The sequence below is a fragment of the Scyliorhinus torazame genome, chromosome 1, assembly GCF_047496885.1.
Source record: "Scyliorhinus torazame isolate Kashiwa2021f chromosome 1, sScyTor2.1, whole genome shotgun sequence".
In the NCBI taxonomy this organism is placed as follows: domain Eukaryota; kingdom Metazoa; phylum Chordata; class Chondrichthyes; order Carcharhiniformes; family Scyliorhinidae; genus Scyliorhinus; species Scyliorhinus torazame.
Genome location: NC_092707.1, coordinates 86,173,434 through 86,192,582, shown reverse-complemented (window position 1 = coordinate 86,192,582; position 19,149 = coordinate 86,173,434). Strand labels below are relative to the sequence as shown.

Sequence of the window (19,149 nt, the reverse complement as noted above, 5' to 3'; positions counted from 1 at the left end):
CCATTCAAATTTTTCTTTCACTTTTTAAATAGACATACATACTCCAAAAAGTTAAGAGTGCATTGTATGGTTTTAAATTTTTCATATCAGTTTTGAAAATTCAAAATAAATGCAGTTTTGTTTTTGCATTTTGATCGTCTGTTGGAACCAAACGTAATATAATGTTACATTTTGGTATTTTTGATCAATTATTTCTTTAAAGAATTTTATAAAATAATTTAAATGTTAGGTTTTTAAAGCAAATTGTATTCACAGTTTAAAAGAAACAGAAAAGGTGGTTAGAATGCCAATGAGCACAGGCATCAACACTTGTTTCCCCCCGCCCACCCCATACAAGTGCCAGTTTCAGTTATAAAAATGCCTTGCACCTATTGTGTCAGCAAGTCACTTACTTCTGGGAGCTCAGCAGAAGTTTTGCACACAGGCCCATGCCTTTCTACATTGAGAAACTCATATTAAATGTCAGGCTTTACAGTAAAAAGCCAATAGGATTGCCTTCACCCAAAAGTTTAACATGCAGAAGACTGATTAAAAGTTATTTTGGTTCAAGTCAATAATAAGACATGGAGATTTAAGGAAGTGCAGCATTATTTTGTACTATTACATGAAGACAAGTTATACTAGAGTTAAGTATACCCAAACATAATTACTTTATATGTTCATTTGCTATTCAAAAGATAAAGACAGCATATTTTGTTCTAGCCTTGACGCACTGAATCAGGAACAGTCGATGCACTGAAAGACTGGAAAAGTATATATGAAGGAACATGCAAGACAATTAACCAGTTCAAGTCTCCTGGGTTACACTATTGTACAACTACATATTGGACAGTGAGTGAGCTCTGGAATGCAAGGGATCACCTTACAGGAGCACCTGCTTCCACTGAACCCGAGCCGTTATCGACAACAACCCTGAATTTTGCAACACATGGTCTGTCTTTAAAGCACAAAATGTCTGCCTGCTCCATGCTATTTGCCTCACTGTCATGTTCTAGAATCAAAGAGCGTCTTTGATCTGCTATTAAAAACTTCTTGCCACATATACAATTAAAAGCTTTTAGAACTGTTAAATTGTGCCTCATGTCTATGCGCAGTGGGTTTGAGCTCCTTTGATGGCTTAGCGCATTGTTATTCTGGTGCTTTTTGTAACTTCATTTGGTGCAATGTTGTGCTTTTTAAATGGTTTCCTAACATTATTAAAATTCAGCTGATCCTCAACATGTATTTATGAATATTGATAGTCAAATCTGGAGACCCACCTTCAGAAGAAAAGCAAGAGGCCAAAATTGCATTAAGGCCAGTAAATTGCCAGAGGCCTGGAAGAGCTGCAGCAGTCTTTGAGGTGACGGTTATAAATTGATTTTAAAAATACCTGTTGCTGATGGAGAAACAGTGCACACGATCACTACCATCTAGAAGGACAAGAGCAGCAGATACCTGGGAACACCACCAGCTGGACATTCCTCTCCAAGTCAGTCCCCAACTTGACTTGGAAATATATTGCTGTTCCTACACTTCTCGCTGGGTCAAAATCCTGGAATTCCTCCCTAACAGCACTTTGGGTGTCCCTCAGGGACTGCAGCGGTAGGCAGCTCACCACCTTCTGAAGGGCAACTAGGGTTGGGCAATAAACACTTGCCTAGCCAGCAATGCCCACATCCCATAAATAAATAAAAACTGAAGGCACAGAATCTCTATGGATAGGGTTGAGGAATCGCAACGGTAAAAAGACCCTGATGGGAGTTATGTACAGGCCCCCTAGCAGTAGTCAGGATGTAGGGCAGAAAATAAATCAGGAGATAGAGAAAGCATGTAAAAAAGGCAATATCACAATAATCATGGGCAACTTCACTGTGCATGTGGACTGGGAAAATCAGGTTGGTAGTGGATCCCAAGAAAAGGAATTTGTGGAATGTTTAAGAGATGGTTTTTTTTGAGCTAGGAGGGATAGAGGCGGGTCTGGGCGGATGCCTTAAGCAGGGTTAATACATCCTCATCATGTGTCAGGCTTAGCCTGACACAATTCAAGGTAGTCCATTGGGCACACATGACAGTGGCCCAGATGAGCAAGTTTTTTGGGGTAGAGGACAGGTGTGTGAGGTGTGGCCGGATGAGCAAGTTTTTTGGGGTAGAGGACAGGTGTGTGAGGTGCATGGGAAGCCCAGCAAATCATGTCCACATGTTTTGGGCATGCCCGACGCTTAGAGGGTTTTGACAGGGTTTCATAAGAACTAGGAACAGGAGTAGGCCATCTGGCCCCTCGAGTCTGCTCCGCCATTTAATGAGATCATGGCTGATCTTTGTGGACTCAGCTCCACTCTCCGGCCCGTACACCATATCCCCGAATCCCTTTATTCTTTAGAAAGGCATCTATCTTTTTCTTAAAAACGTTTAAAGAAGGAGCCTCAACTGCTTCACTGGGCAAGGAATTCCAGAGATTCACAACCCTTTGGGTGAAGAAGTTCCTCTTAAACTCGGTCTTAAATCTACTTCCCCTTATTTTGAGGCTATGCCCCCTAGTTCTGCTTTCCCCGACCAGTGGAAACAACCTGCCCGCATCTATCCTATCTATTCCCTTCATAATTTTATAGGTTTCAATAAGATACCCCCGCATCCTTCTAAACTCCAATGAGTACAGTCCCAGTCTACTCAACCTCTCGTCAATAATCTAATCCCCTCAACTCTGGGATCAACCTAGTGAATTTCCTCTGCACTCCCTCCAGTGCTAATATGTCCTTTCTCAGATAAGGAGACCAAAACTGAACACAATACTCCAGATGTGGCCTCACCAACACCCTATACAATTGCAGCATAACCTCCCTAGTCTTGAACTCCATCCCTCTAGCAATGAAAGACAAAACTCAATTAGCCTTTTTAATCACATGTTGCACCTGCACGCCAACTTTTTGCGACTCGTGCACCAGCACACCCAGGTCCCTCTGCACAGCAGCATGTTTTAACATCTTACCGTTTAAATAATAATCCATTCTGCTGTTATTCCTAAGGCAATGTCCACGGTACTCAAAACACGGGTGGTGCCGAGTCCGGAGGTGGCGATCTTTGGAGTGCCAGAAGAGCCGGGAGTTCAAGTGGCGAAAAGAGGCCTACCTTTCGGCCTTTGCCTCCCTGGAAGCCCAGAGACTGATCTTATTAATGTGGAGGGACTTGAAGGATGTAGAGACCTGGGTTAGTGACATGGCTGGGTTTCTCAGTCTCGAGAAAATAAAGTTCGCCTTAAGTGGGTCAATGGTTGGGTTCACCCGGAGGTGGCAGCCGTTCGTCGACTTTCGAGGGAAAATTAAAATGTCAGCAGAAGCAGAATTCCAAAGGGGGGGGGGTGAAAGAGGGCCGGACTGTTGCTTTATGGTTGGGGTGTGTGAAGATTGTGATAGGGGTGGAAATGTTTATTGTACCATGTTTATGTCGTGTTATTGTTATAAAAACTTGCAAACACGCTAATAAAAATATTTTTTAAAAGAGAATTTTTTTTTGGAGCAGCTTGTGGTAGAGCCCACTAGGGAATAGGCAATTCTAAATTTGGCGATGTGTAATGAGACAGACTTGATTAGGGATCTTAAGGTGAAGGAACCCTTGGGGATCAGTGACCACAATATGATAGAATTTACCCTGCAGTTTGAGGGGGAGAAGCTGGAGTCAGATGTAACGGTATTACAGTTAAATAAGGGTAACTACAAAGACGTGAGGGATGAGCTGGCCAGAGTTGATTGGAAAAGGAGACTAGCAGGGAGCAGTGGAACAGCAATGGCAGGGTTTTTTGGGGGTTATTCGGGAGGCACAGCAGAAATTCATCCCAAGGAGGAGGAAACATGCCATGGGCAGGACAAGGCATCCATGGTTGATGAGGGAAATCAAGGACAGTATAAAAGCTAATGAAAAAGCATACTCAGTGGCAAGGATTAGTGGGAAGCCAGAGGATTGGGAATCATTTAAAAGAATGCAGAGGACAACTAAAAAAGCAATAAGGGGAGTGAAGATGAAATATGAGTGCAAGCTAGCTAGTAATATAAAAGAAGATAGGAAGAGTTTCTTTCAATATATAAAAGGTAAGAGCGGCAAAAATAGACATTGGACCACTGGAAAACATGGCTGGAGAAGTAATAATAGGAAACAAAGAAATGGCAGAGGAACTGAATAGTTACTTTGCATCAGTCTTCACGGTGGAAGACACCAGTGGGATGCCAGAGCCCCAGGAGAATCAGGGGGCAGAGGTGAGTGCAGTGGCCATCACGAAGGTGGTTCTGGGGAAACTGAAAAGTCTGAAGGTGGATAAGTCACCTAGACCAGATGGACTACACCCCAGGGTCCTAAAAGAGATAGCTGAGGAAATTGTGGAGGCATTGGTGGTGATCTTTCAGGAATCACTGGAGGCAGGAAGGGTCCCAGAGGACTGGAAAGTGGCTAATGTAACACCGCAGTTTAAGAAAGGAGGGAGGCAGAAGACAGGAAATTATAGGCCGGTTAGCCTGACTTTGGTCATTGGTAAGATTTTAGAGTCTGTTATTAAAGATGAGATCGCAAAGTACTTGGAAGCACATGGTAAAATAGGACGGAGTCAGCACGGTTTTGTCAAAGAGAGGTCATGTCTGACAAATCTGTTAGAGTTCTTTGAGGAGGTAACAAGGAAGTTAGACAAAGGAGAACTAGTGGACGTGATTTATTTAGATTTCCAGAAGGCCTCTGACAAGGTGCCGCATAGGAGACTGTTAAATAAGTTAAGAGCCATAGTGTTCAGGGCAAGACCCTGGCATGGATAGAGGATTGGCTGACTGGCAGAGAGTGGGGGTAAAGGGGTCTTTTTCAGGATGGCAGCCGATGACTAGTGGTGTGCCTCGCGGGTCTGTGCTGAGACCACAACTTTTCACAATATACATTAATGATCTGGAAGAAGGAACTGAAGGCACTGTTGCTAAGTTTGCAAATGATATAAAGATCTGTAGAGGGACAGGTAGTATTGAGGAAGCAAGGGGGCTGCAGAAGGATTTGGACAAGCTAAGAGAGTGGGCAATGAAGTGGCAAATGAAATACAATGTGGAAAAGTGTGAGGTTTTGCACATTGGAAGGAGGAATATAGGCATAGATGATTTTCTAGGGTAATGCTTAGGAAATCAGAAGCACAAAGGGACTTAGAAGTCTTTGTTCACGATTCTCTTAAGGTTAACGTGCAGGTTCAGTCGGCAGTTAAGAAGGCAAATGCAATGTTAGCATTCATGTCAAGAGGGCTAGAATACAAGACCAGGGATGTACCTCTGAGGCTGTGTAACGCTCTGGTCAGATCCCAATTGGAGTATTGTGAGCAGTTTTGGGCCCAGTATCTGAGGAAGATGAATAAGGGGATCAGAGGTTATGGGGAGAAGGCAGGAGAATGGGGATGAGAAAATATCAGCCATGATTGAATGGCGGAGCAGACTCGATGGGCCGGGCGGCCTAATTCTGCTCCTATGTCTTCTGGAAGGATGTGCTGGCCTTGGAAAGGGTCCAGAGGAGGTTTACAAGAATAATCCCTGAAATGAAGAGCATGTCATATGAGGAACGATTGAGGACTCTGGGTCTGTACTCATTGGAGTTTAGAAGGATGAGGTGGGATCTAATTGAAACTTCTAGGATAATGTGAGGCCTGGATAGAGTGGACGCGGAAAGGATGTTTCCACTTGTAGGAAAAACTAGAACCAGAGAACACCATCTCAGACTAAAGGGGCGATCCTTTAAAACAAAGATGAGGAGGAATTTCTTCAGCCAGAGGATGGTGAAACTGTGGAACTCTTTGCCGCAGAAGGCTGTGGAGGCCAAATCATTGAGTGTCTTTAAGACAGAGATAGATAGGTTCTTGATTAATATGGGGATCAGGGGTTATGGGGAGAAGGCAGTAGAATGGGGATGAAAAAAATATCAGCCATGATTGAATGGCGGAGCAGACACGATGGGCCGAGTGGCCTAATTCTGCTCCCATGTCTTATGGTCTAATTAGCTCTTTGAAAATTTACTATGCAACATATATAACAACTTAATTTTATTTGGTTACGGGACAATTTAATATTTCTTTGGTATAAAATATACAGTATATCCACAAACTCCGCCACAAAAATGTTGCAAGATGTACGACAAAACATACACATAGAGCATACATTTTGGTTCACATTTCATTTTGTCAAACCTCAAAAGGAAAGTTCAGTTCTGCCTTACCAGCAGATTAAGAATCTGCATTACCCTTTCCATCCTTAAAATATGCCAAATCATCCAACTTGCCATGGGCATTTCAACAGTGTCTACACGTCATGGGCTGTAAAGCATTTGGAGACGCTTGGTGGTCATGAAAAGCACTGGATAAAAGGCAGCCTTTTTTTCAGGTGATTAGGCAAAGTAGTGGTGCTGTACTGAAGTGGCAACGGTAATATGCCACCTGAATTGAACTTTCACTTGAATATTGGCAGAAAGATGGCAGAAATCATGACTGTTCCAAGTTTTGTTTCAAATAAATGTGTAATTTTTTGATGGTTTAGTAGTTAAATGCACCACATGGTGTGATGTTACACTGATAAGTCTGGTGCTGTGGTGGATTGACGAGCAATTGTCATGTGAGAGTGGCTTTAAGAAATGGATGTTTAAGCAATGTACTTTTAAGAAATGCAGTGATGTCAGAGTGTGGGTGGAGCTGGGCTTTTAGCTCAGCCATTTTGAGGTTTTTAGTTTCAGTTTGAGAGAGCAGCTAGGAGTGTCTGTGTGTTTAGCTGAGAGCTGCAGGAAGAAAAGCAAGGTGCTGGAGCTGAAGTCAACCAAGCTGATATATCTCTGCCATCCAACAGAAAATATATATTAGCTGTGACCTGGTGTGTTACTGTTTTTTTGAAGGTGAAGTCTTGTGGATGTTTAAAGGGACAGTTTGAAGGATTGGGTAGTATTGTATTATTTTCGGGGTTATCTTTGAAGTAAGGGGTGTTAAGAGATCCAAGGTTTATTTAAAAGGTTAATTTGAGTTCATGGAATAAACATTGTTTTGTGTTAAAAACCATGTGTCCATAATTGTAATATCACACCTGGGGAACAAGCCATGTGCTTCAAAAGCAACAATCCATTAAAGGGGGAGGTTGGTTGAACTCCATGATACATTTTGGGGTTCTGAAAACACCTCTCCCATAACACAATCAACAGATTGAGAGTTTAAATCTTACATTACAAAATATTAATTTGAATTATGTTGCGCAAGGCCAACAACTGCCTTGGTAGTAACCCCCCGCCCACCACCAATAACCAGACAGCCTACCAGCAGCACTCATGGGAAGAATGCTGGCAAGACACAGAACCAAACCCATCCAGCATGACAGTCTTCCTTCAGAATAGGGGAGGTAGAAAAATGTTTTCTTTTGGCAATGTGCAGATGGATTTGCTTGTTTAATGGAATGCGCTGGTGTAGAAAGGTGCTCCATTTTACAAAGAGTCCTCAGCAATACACCAAATACCTTTTCTGTCCTAGTAAAGATACATGCTTCAGTATACTTAATTGCAGTAACAGCATCACCTTGTTCAGCCAATCCGTCAGCAAAGTGGCCAGTTAGATGAGAAAAACAGACAGCGTGCTGTACTTGTGTAGCTCCTTTTAGCTGGACAGAGAACTAACCGCCTTGAAGCCCTGAGAGCTCAGACTATTCCATTCTGACTGAATAGGTTTGCTTGATAGCAATTGAAGAGAAATTACAAATGTAGTGGATGCTGTTTTGTGTGTCCTGCTAAAAACTGCCAAAGCTCATTACACATGAGCTGCTAAATTTGATAATGAGCTCCCGTTGATTCTGCGAGTTAAAATATCAAGTCTATATTACACAAGACAGATGTAAAGGCAAACCCAGGTTGCTTAGACAAAACCATATTTCCAATGGAGTGCGAGAGGTTACAACTCCTATTTTTTTCCCCTTGCCAAGGAAGGATATACTTGCCTTACAGTGGGTGCAACAAATGCTCACTGGATTGTTTCCTGGAATAAGAAAGTTATCTTAAGAAAAATAGAATAAAATGGGCCACTATTCTCTGGTGTTTGGAAGAACGAGGGCTGATTTAATTAAGAATTCCATACCGTTTCAATTTGATAGGGTAGATGCTGTGATGTTCAAGTCTAGAACTATGGATCATAGTGTCAGGATAATACTATCATTTTCAGGCCAATTAGACCTGAAAGTTCTTCACTCAGTGGATTGAATAACTTTTGAAATTCTCTACTCCAGGGGATTGCCAATGCTTAATTGAGCATATGCAAGACTGTGAGAGGGTGGCACAGTAGCACAGTGGTTAGCACTGTTGCTTCACAGCACCAGGGTTTGATTCCCGGCTTGGGTCACGGTCTGTGCAGAGTCTGCACATTCTCCCAGTGTCTGCGTGGATTTCCTCCGGGTGCTCCGGTTTCCTCCCACAAGTCCCGAAAGATGTGCTTGTTAGGTGTGAATTGGGCATTCTGAATTCTCACTCAGTGTACCCGAGTTGGCAGCATAGTGTGGCGACTAGGGGATTTTCACAGTAACTTCATTGCAGTGTTAATGTAAGCCTACTTATGATATTAATAAAAGATTATTAGATATTTGGTCACTATGAGAACCAAGGGATATGAGGATAGGAATAGCAAGTAAAGTCAAGGAAGGTCAGCTCTGAAGGTGGAAGCTGGCTCGAGGGAATTTATGGCCACTCCTATTAATTGTACTAAAGGGTTTCTCAACTTTCAGCTGAATTCCTGTGCCACATTTCTCATCTTTGGTCACCTGGTACAGTGGGATGGGGGCAGGAAGAGGAGTGTGCAGACAGATATGGGTACCTTGGTGTTCTGCTCCTGGGTCTGGTAAAGGTAGCTATTCATTGCTCACAGGAAGTTATCTGGCTGCCTGCTTCTTTCCTGGTGTTCCTGGAAGCATCACTGATATTCCAAGAATTTTCCAATGCTAGGCTAAAACCTTCTGGTGACTAATGGGTAACGTGAGGCGTTATTGTCCAACTGCATACACATTATTATCATTTGGAATGATAGAGTTCTTCAGTTAGACTTTCGATTAGAGCTGCATCATTAAGAGGAGGCACTTGTTGAGCTGTCCCTCAATTAGAGTCATAGATGTTTACAGCATGGAAACAGGCCCTTTGGCCCAGCTTTGTCCATGCTGCCCAACTTCTATCACTAAGCTAGTCCCACTTGCCCACATTTGGCCCATATTCCTCTATACCCACCCTGCCCATGTAACTATCTTCTTTAAAGGAAGAAATTGTACCCACCTCCACCACTGCTTCTGGCAGCTTGTTCCAGATGCTCATCACCCTCTGTGTGAAACAAATTCCCCTCTGGTCTCTTTTGTATCTCTCCCCTCTCACCTTAAACCTATACATTCTAGTTCTAGACTCCTCTACCTTTGGGAAAAGATGTTGACTATCTACCTTATCTATGCTCCTCATTATTTTATAGATCTCTATAGGTTTACCCCTAAGCTTCCTACGCTCCAGGGAAAAAAGTCCCAGCCTATCCAGCCTCTCCTTACAACACAGACTATCAAGTCCTGGTAGCATCCTCGTAAATCTCTTCTGCACTCTTTCTAGATTAACAATATCCTTACTACAAAAGGGTGACCAGAACTGAACACAGTATTCCAGCTGTAGTCTTACCAATGTCTTGTATAACTTCAACAAGACGTCCCAACTCCTGTATTCAATATTTTGACCAATAAAACCTAACATGCTGAATGCCTTCTTCATCACCCTGTCCACCTGCGACTCCACCTTCCAAGGAGCTATGAACCTATACCCCTAGATCTCTTTGTTCTGTAACTCTCCCCAACTCCCTACCTTAACTGAGTAGGTCCTGCTCTGATTGGATCTACCAAAATGCATCACTTCACATTTATCCAAATTAAACTCCATCTGCCATGCATCAGCCCACTGGCCCAATTGGTCAAGATCTGTTGCAAGGCAGCATGGTGGTGCAGTGGTTAGCACTGCTGCCTCACAGCGTTGAGGTCCCATGTTCGATCCCGGCTCTGGGTCACTGTCCGTGTGGAGTTTGCACATTCTCCCCGTGTTTGCGTGGGTTTCACCCCCACAACCCAAAAGATGTGCAGGGTAGGTGGATTGGCCACGCTAAATTGCCCCTTAATTGGAAAAAATGAATTAGGCACTCTAAATACTTTTTTTTTTTTTTTTAATTTTTTAAAAAAGATCCTGTTGCAATCTTAAAGAACCTTCTTCACTATGCCACCAATCATGGTGTCATCTGCAAACTTACTAACCATGCCTCCTACATTCTCATCCAAATCATTAATATATATAACAAATAACAGTGGACCCTGGACTAATCCCTGAGGCACATCGCTGGTCACAGACCTCCAGTTTGAAAAACCTTCCAAAACCACCCTTTGACTTTGTATCCAATTGGCTACCTCACCCTGGTTTCCGAGAGATTTAACCTTTTGCAACAACCTACCATGCGGTATCTTGTCAAAGGCTTTGCTAAAGTCCATGTAGACAATGTCGGCTACACTCCCCTCATCTACCTTTTTGGTTTCCCCTTAAAAAAAAAAAAATCAAATTGGAGAGATGACTTTCCCCTTACAAAGCCATGCGGACTTTCCCTAATTAGCTCTTGCCTGACTAAATGCCTGCAGATCCTGTCCCTCAGAATACCTTCTAACAATTTATCCACTACAGAAGTAAGGCTAACCGGTCTGTAGTTCTCAGGCTTATCCCTACAGCCCTTCTTAAACAAGGGCACACTATTTGCTACCCTCCAATCCTCAGGCACCTCACCTGTGGCTGTCGATGGTTCAAGTATCTCAGCTAAGGGGCAGGCAATTTCCTCCCTAGCCTCCCACAACGTCCTTGGATACATTATCAGGTCCTGGGGATTTATCTATATTGATGCACTTTTAATACCTCCAGCACCTCCTTCTCTGTAACATGTACACTCCTCAAGACATCACTTTTTATTTCCCCAGAAACATTCATGCCTTTCTCAACAGTAAATACTGATGAGAAATATTCATTTAGGACCTCTCCCATCTCTTGTGGATCTACACAGAGATGGCCTTCTTTATCCTTAAGAGGCCCTACTCTCTCCCTAGTCACCCTTTATGTATCTGTAAAAGCTCTTTGGATTTTCCTTTGCCTTATCTGCCACTGTCAAAATAAAGATCTGCTTCAAAATGAAAGAAAATTGAATCACTCTGAATCAATCTGGTTCTACACTATCACTGTCAACTTGATTGTTTTATTAAAATAGTCAGATCAAACAATTTAAGAACATAAGAAATAGGATCTGGAATAGGCCATGTCGCCCTTTGAGCCTGTTCCATCATTCAACAAAATCATGGCTGATCTTCTACTTTAACTCTACCCTTGCACGGTAATATCCTTCAATTCTCTTAGAACATACAAAATAAATGTAAAGGAGAACATAAGAACTTTACTTCTTGATTGCTATTAAAACAGTTACCGTTCTAATGCTGATCAAATCAATATAGTTAATGGTGGTAGAGTCCTGTAGCTATTTGTAATTTGAGTGCCAGAACCAAGAGTGAGACTTTCCCTGTGTGCAGCCCCACTATTTAAAGAAAGTCCATTACCTTATTGCAATGTGATGACTGCATCGGAATCCTGCATACACACACTGGCCAATTCACTATGGAGAGGCTCTCCTGTGTTGTCCACAACACAACCCAGTAATGTCCACAGGTTTTAGAACCGAAACTGCATCTTCTTTATCCAGCCTTTTTTTAAATGAAGGTGCAGCCTCTAGTTGCTGTAAAACTCCAGTAGCCTCCATGGACTTGGGCAAGTATTCACTCTTAAGGCAGTTAGCATAGTTCAATGAATTAAAACGTCATTGTCCTTGTTCCCTCCTCCAATGTTCAGCTCAGTATAACTGCCCTTACTTAGTTATCTACCTGATGGTAACCAGACCACCTTTAGTAACAGCTGCTCCTCTGGCACCACACACGCTGCTCAGGAGGATCCATCCTTGGCCCGTCCTCATTTAAATGCTCCCTCTAGGTGACATAATCTGTAGATGTGGGTTGGCTTCCACATGGAAGCTAATAACATCCAGTTTTACCTGTCCACCATTCCTCCCAATTCTTCCATTGTCTCTGTACTATTAAACTGCTAGACTGGGTCTCCATTAGGTGAAAAGGAAACCAAAACAGGGAAATTGGTAGGATGAGGTCAACCAGCCTATCAACAAATGTCTGTCCATGATAGAATTGGCAGTAGCTAGCACTGTATTGTCTGTATGAAGACAACATCCCAACTTCGTTGAGGGGACAATTGTGGCATTACTCAGAAGAGATCGGTCAGCCCAAAACAAAACATTCGAGGTACTGAGGGCCATCAAAAGCATCCAAAATTGTACATCATCACATGCTGAACTACTGTTTAGTGTATTCCAGTCTATGTTACCAAACTTACCCCTGAAGTTTGTACACTAGGGTTAATTTAAGTGCCTGCATTCATTAACCAAATCATGTTGAAAATTGCCACTTTTGCTGAGATCAACCATTTTTAAAATTTAGAGCACCCAATTATTTTTTTCCAATTAAGGGGCAATTTAGCATGGCCAATCCACCTACCCTGCACACAGGTCAATCATTTCTACTTTTGCTACTGTTCTTGGTCTGTCTGCTTTGGGGATGTTTGGGTTATTGCTCACTTACTCAAACAGAGGATCAGATCTCACTTTGAGGAGAACAATAAGCTACTGATACAAAACCACTCGTCACTGCACGTACGCTCTTAAATCTACTTTAGAAAGTAGATATATAAAAATCAGACAATCTAGAAAAAATGTCATATTTAGCATTCGTACATTTGAATATTCCCCGTCAGTCCTGCAATTTATGGAAAGACAAATTCCCACCACACAAAAATATAAATCAAAGACCAACGCTAAACCGCAGGACTACAAGTAAAAGTACGCTCTCATGTGTTGACACCTGAAAAATCATAACATCACCTACTCACTGCATAAGAGTAGAATACACCGGAACTAACCTGTCAGTTCTTGCCATTTATAACCGTATGCCCTCCCAGTGCCAAAAATAGTTTCCTTTGAAGGCTATTGGAACTCAAAATCAGTCACCAATGTCTCAGGACAGTAACGTGTAACATATTCTGGTGAAAAGGGGAACTGTGATACATTTGTTCTGTCTCATTTAGATTTGGTATCTAAATGAGCATCATCTTGCAGGGCGACTGGAATAACAAATACTTGCCTATAATAAATCTTGAAGGCCCGGAGAAGCGGAATCAGCGTCAGGCAGTGGGTGGGAGGATTTGGAAACACTTTGTGGATCCACAAACCCTTCATAATTGGATTTCCGGTGGCGGTGGGTAGGAGGAAGCCGCACGTTGGAGGGCTCCCGCCCGAGAATTGGCTTTTTGGAGTTTTGATGCCCTGTCCCAGGAGCAATTTTTGATTAAACAAGGTATAGAGAAGAGAGATGTCCAAATCTAAAGAAAAACGGCCGTGAAAAAGGGGGCTAATGAAGGTCTGCCGGTGGGTGGAAAGGTCGGCGCAGGAACTGGAAGGAAGGCGGAGGCTGGGGCGCCGGGTGAGGCCGCACTGCTCACAGCAGAAAGGATGACCAAGTCGATGGCCGTGGAACTTGAAAAACAGTTCACAAAAGCACATGGAAGCGATGAGGAAGGAGATGGGGGCAGTATTGAAAGTGCTGGTGGAGGAGGAGGCGATTGCCCCAGTGAGGGTAGCGGTATCGAGTGCAGCGGCTGAGGTGCGGGAGCAGTGCGAGACACTGAAGGAAGTGGAAGAGACATTATCGCAACACAGTGATCAACTCACCTCGATGGGGAAGGAGCTGCGGAGGGAGATAGAGACCAACAAGGGTCTGCGAGCCAAAATGGAAGACCTGGAAAACAGATCCAGGCGGCAGAATCTGAGGATCGTGGGTCTGCCCGAAGGGGTGGAAGGTCTGAGGCTGGAGTATTTTGCCACGATGTTGGCGGAGCTATTGGGGGAGGGGGAAGATCCCTCTCAATACGAACTGGATCGGGCTCTTGGGTTGTGGAGGCCTATGCCAAAGGCGAGTGAGCCGCGAAGAGTAGTGACTGTTTGTTTCCGTAGGTATGGCGTGAAGAAGGTCCTGTGCTGGACAAAGCAGAAACGATGGTGCAGTGGGCTGGAGTTGGTATACCCATATACCAGGACTTTACGGTGGAGTTGGCGAGTGATGACGGCACTGTATAACACCAAGGTGCGGTGCGGCATAGTGTATCCAGCTAAGTTGAGGGTCCAAAGACTTTTATTTTGAGATGGTGGAAGCGGCAGTGGTGTTTGCGAAGGCAGAAGGGCTGTGGCAGAATTGAGAAATGGGGCTGAGGACTGGTCTTATACTGAGGGTAGGGGGTTGGTAGGAGAGTATGTAGCTTTATCTTTTCACTGCATGTTGTTGTATGTACTAAATGAGTCGACGTTGTCCATTTGTACAAGGCAAGAGTTGGGACTTTCCTTTGCAATGATGGTTCTTTGGGGCTTGTGTGTTTATGCTGGGGTTGTGAGTTAAAGGGGATTTCTTCGTTTTCCTGGGACCGGGCGAGGGTCTCCACTCTGGCTGGTTTAAGATGGCCAGTGAACGGGAGAGAGGTGGGGGGAGGAGCTGTGGCAATCAGAGCCTGGTGAGGTTTCGATGAGCCTAACCGGGGTGAAAAGTTGGAGGAGGGGACCGATACTGGGTGAGGTGTTTCCAAGAGGGAGTGGAGGGGAGGAGTCTGGGGGAGTTTACAATTCATGGGTGTCATTCATTGTACACTTTCGGAGATTGGATGGCCTTGAATATTAGTTTTTTTTTGGGGGGGGGGGGGGGGAAAGAGAGAGAGAGAGAGAGAGAGAGAGAGAGAGAGACTATACATGTTAATGGTGACCATGGGCGATTCCCGATTCCTTCTTTGGGCGTTTTTTATTTGATGCTTATATTGTCATGCGGGCTGTTGTGTTTGGGATTGGTGGGAGGATCGGATCGTTGTTGTTAATAAGGGGTTTGACATTGTATCCGTTACCGTTTATTGGTGGTGGTAAATTTTGAAGAAAATGTGAAAAAGGAAAATAAAACATTTTTTCAAAAACCAAATAATAGATCCTGAAGTTCTCACTCGAAGGCTTTTAAAGGTGAAGTGTGAGAGAAAATCTGACCAACCTAAAACTAATTTTTTGCATTGGAGGCAGGTGAGAAATAAATGCAAGTTTCTATAGAGTATATTTCACAAAAAATATGAAATGGTCAAATCCTTGATTTCTTAAAAACACACATAAATTCAACAGTCTAATTTAATAACCAATCTGCAGCTGGCAAAGCTTGGATATCAAATATATTTATTTTTTCATGCCAAAGGGCTTTATGCACTTATTAGTACAAATTTGAAGATACTGAAACTACATCCTCACAGAGGAAAACCACGCAGAACAGGAGCAGACAATGTGCACCTGCACTTTTACACTTCAAACCAAGGTTAATATAAATCAAATGATGTTGCAGCACAGTCCCATCATCTCACTGATAATTGTGTGGCTGTTAAGTGACTAACAGATATATCTGCTAATGTTCTTTTTCAAATTAAAATTAAAAATTTTTTTTTTTTTTTTTTTAAAAGAGCATCCAATTCTCCCCCCCCCCCCACCCCGCCCCATGAAGGGGCAATTTAGTGTGGAAAATTCACCTACCCTGCACATGTTTTTGGGTTGTGGGGGTGAGGCCCAAGCAGACACAGGGAGAATGTGCAAACTCCACACGGACAGTGACCCCGGGCTGGGATCTGCCAACATTTCAGTAGCTTGGCAGTGGTGTGTGCTAACTCACAGAGATTGCGTATCTGGATCAATAGAAGCTGGGTCTCACAGCAGACAACTGTCAATTTCCTTTAGGCCACTTAAAATTTAGAGTTTAAATCCAGAGTGAACAGCCACAATCCCTGATGTCAAGTTGTTGTATTCCACCTTGTAAAACCCTGCATCCTCAATCATTCCTTTGAACTCGTCCTGGAAAGACACAAAAGATACAAATGAAAGCAAGCCCAGGCAAACATTACATGTTCTGCATCAAAATATGACATGGCCTGAGTGTGGAGACAAGGCTCCTCCTAGGAAAATAAAACACCTCACCACTCCCCACTGAGAGAGAGTGGGTTTCTTCTGACACTCTTGCACACCTCCCAGCTGGCAGTTAATAAACAATACTGATAAAAGGAGGACAGCTGTCACTCAATGGCAGCACTCACCTCAAGAAGTTTGCAACGTCAAATCCCATTCCAGGGATTGGAATACAAATTCCAGGTTGATACTACAGTGCAGTACTGAGGGAGTGCTGTACTGTCAGAGGTTTCAGATGTTAGGAGCCTAAGAACAGGAGGAGGCCATTTAGCTTCCCAAAACTCCAGAGATCCAATATTGCCCCATATCGCTTTTTAGTTTTAAAAAAATAATCACAGATTTAAAATTACCGACTGAGCCAGCATCACAAACTGCTGTTTGTGGAAGAGAGTTTCAAACTTTCTGACTCTGAACTTGTAGGCTTTGTCCTTTATACCCAACCAAAAAAATAGTTTATTTTCTACCTACTCTATCAATTCCCATTAATATCTTTTTAAAAATAAATTTAGAGTACCCAATTATTTTTTTCCAATTAAGGGGCAATTTAGCGTAGGCAATCCACCTACCCTACACATCTTTGGATTGTGAGGAGATCCACGCAGACACGGGGAGAATGTGGAACCTCCACACGACAGTAACCCGGGGCTGGGATCGAATCCAGGTCTTCGCTCCGTGAGACAGCAATGCTAACCACTGCGCCACTGTACTGCCCAATTCCCATTCATATTTTGCAACTGCATTTATTGATTTCCTGCATTTAAAAAGTACTTCACTGACAGAGAATTGCCTTGGGGTCCTGAGGTTGTGAAATGCGGTATATAATGCAGGTTCTTTCTTATTGATGAAAACACTGATTCAGCTCCTAAGTTCGAATAGCAACAGTATGTGGCTCAGGGAGCCCAGGACAAAATAATTAACAATGTCTCTACCACTAGAATAGTCTGCCTCATTCTTCAAGTGTAGTTTGTCCTTCATCTTAGCAAAGGTTTGACCTCCGGTGGCGGCCATGGAGTGAGTGGTTGCACACAGGGTGGCTCCTGCTTGAAAGTGTTTGGCCCTCTTCACACATGTTTTGGGTAGATTCAGCAGAAAAGTGGAGCGGAGAGTGTAGGGGAAGAAGTTTTCCTCTGGATGGTCATGTTTACGGGCTACCAGACCCAGCCAAAGACAGTGAAAGACCTGGTGAAAGAGTTGGAGGAGACTCGTGGCGCAGCACCAATTACAAAAATAACGGAGGTGGGAGAGTTGTCGTCAATGGGAAAGCTGCAGATGAAGCAATTGATGGGCTTCATTAAAGAGGAGTTTCAGCAGCAAAAGGAAAGAAATGCAGAGCGACTAGTGAAAGGCGATTGAGGGGGGCAGTGGCACCTCTCGCGGGTCTCTGGGTCAGGTGGAAAAGTGCCTTGAAACAGGGGGTGGCGAGACAAGAGTTGGAAAAGGTGCCCGACCAGAGTGACTGTATTGTGTCTTTGGAGGCGGAGGTGGCGATCCTGGGGAATCTGTGCAAGTCGCTGCATGCAAAGGTAGAGGACCAGGAAAATAGGTTGAGGCGACAAACCTTGCGGATTGTCAGTCTGCTGGAGGGAGTGGAGGGAATGAGCGCCACACACTACATCGCAAGGATGTTGGCCACGTTGGAGGAGAAGGCATTGGATAAAGCCCCAGAGGTGAACCAGGCCCATAGGTTCTTGAGGCAGAAGGCAAGAGCGGGGGAGCCGCCACGGGCAGTGATTGTGTGGATGCACAGGTTTCTGGACAAAGAAAAGGTCCTGAGGTGGGCCAAGGCGAAATGGGTCTGTGAATGGGAAGGGAACCGAATCCGGATTTATCAGGACATTGGAGCAGAGTTGGTCAGGATGCGAGCAGGTTTCATAAATTATCATAGAATTTACAGTGCAGAAGGAGGCCATTCGGCCCATCGAGTCTGCACCGGCTCTTGGAAAGAGCACCCTACCCAAGGTCAACACGTCCACCCTATCCCCATAACCCAGTAACCCCACCCAACACTAAGTGCAATTTTGGACACTAAGGGCAATTTATCATGGCCAATCCACCTAACCTGCACATCTTTGGACTGTGGAAGGAAACCGGAGCACCCGGAGGAAACCCACGCACACACGGGGAGGATGTGCAGACTCCGCACAGACAGTGACCCAAGCCAGAATCTACAAGGACAAGGCAGTGCTGTATCAGCGTCAGATTTTGACGAGACTTTGGGTAACCTATGATGGCTGGGAATATTACTTTAGGACCCCGGAGGAAGCGAATGACTTTATCAGGGATGATAAGCTGGGGGAGGGCTGAAAGCTGACTTTGGATGGAGGAGTTATGTTGCTGGTAAACATGTAGGCATCTAATTGGGAAGATGTTGGTTTTATAAAGAGGTTACTTGGAGTGACTCTGGACCTGGACTCTCACCAGTTGATCATGGGGGAGGGATTTTAATTATGTAATGGAGCCAAGGTTGGACAGGTCAAGCCCTCAGTCAATGGGAAGGTCAAGAATGGCGAAAGAGGTGGGAGGGTTCATGGAAAGGAGGAGGATGGTGGATCCGTCGAGGTTCGGGAACCCGGGGAAGAGGGAGTCTGCCTTCTTCTCACGTGTATAGGGTGTATTCGAAGATTGATTTTTTTCTTGGTGAACCGGGCGGTGCTGATGGGGACAGTAGGGCACAAACATGCAGAGATAGTGATCTCAGACCATGTGCCACACTGGTTAGATGAGAAGTTATTAGCATGGTGGCACAGTGGTTAGCACTGCTGCCTCATGGCACCAAGGTCCCAGGTTCGATCCCGGCTCTGGGTCACTGTCCATATGGAGTTTGCACATTCTCCCAGTGTTTGCGTGGGTTTCGCCCCCACAACCCAAAGATGTGCAGGGTAGGTGGATTGACCATGCTAAATTGCCCCTTAACCAGAAAAAATTAATTGGATACTCTAAATTTATTTTAAAAAAAGATGAGAAGCAGTGTTTGGAATTGGTGCAGAGACCGGGGTGCAGTTGGACTTGGGACTTTT

At 44.0% G+C, this 19,149-nt stretch overlaps 1 protein-coding gene across 1 annotated transcript in view; it reads right to left on the bottom strand.

The window, feature by feature from the left end:
- Positions 1 to 15,341: 15,341 nt before the first annotated feature.
- Positions 15,342 to 19,149, bottom strand: part of coq5 (coenzyme Q5, methyltransferase) — a 40,326-nt gene continuing 36,518 nt past the window's right edge. Inside the window, 1 exon segment of the mRNA XM_072497504.1 lies at positions 15,342 to 16,021. Within this exon segment, the coding sequence (XP_072353605.1) occupies positions 15,920 to 16,021 (102 nt within the window). The 3' untranslated portion in view covers positions 15,342 to 15,919.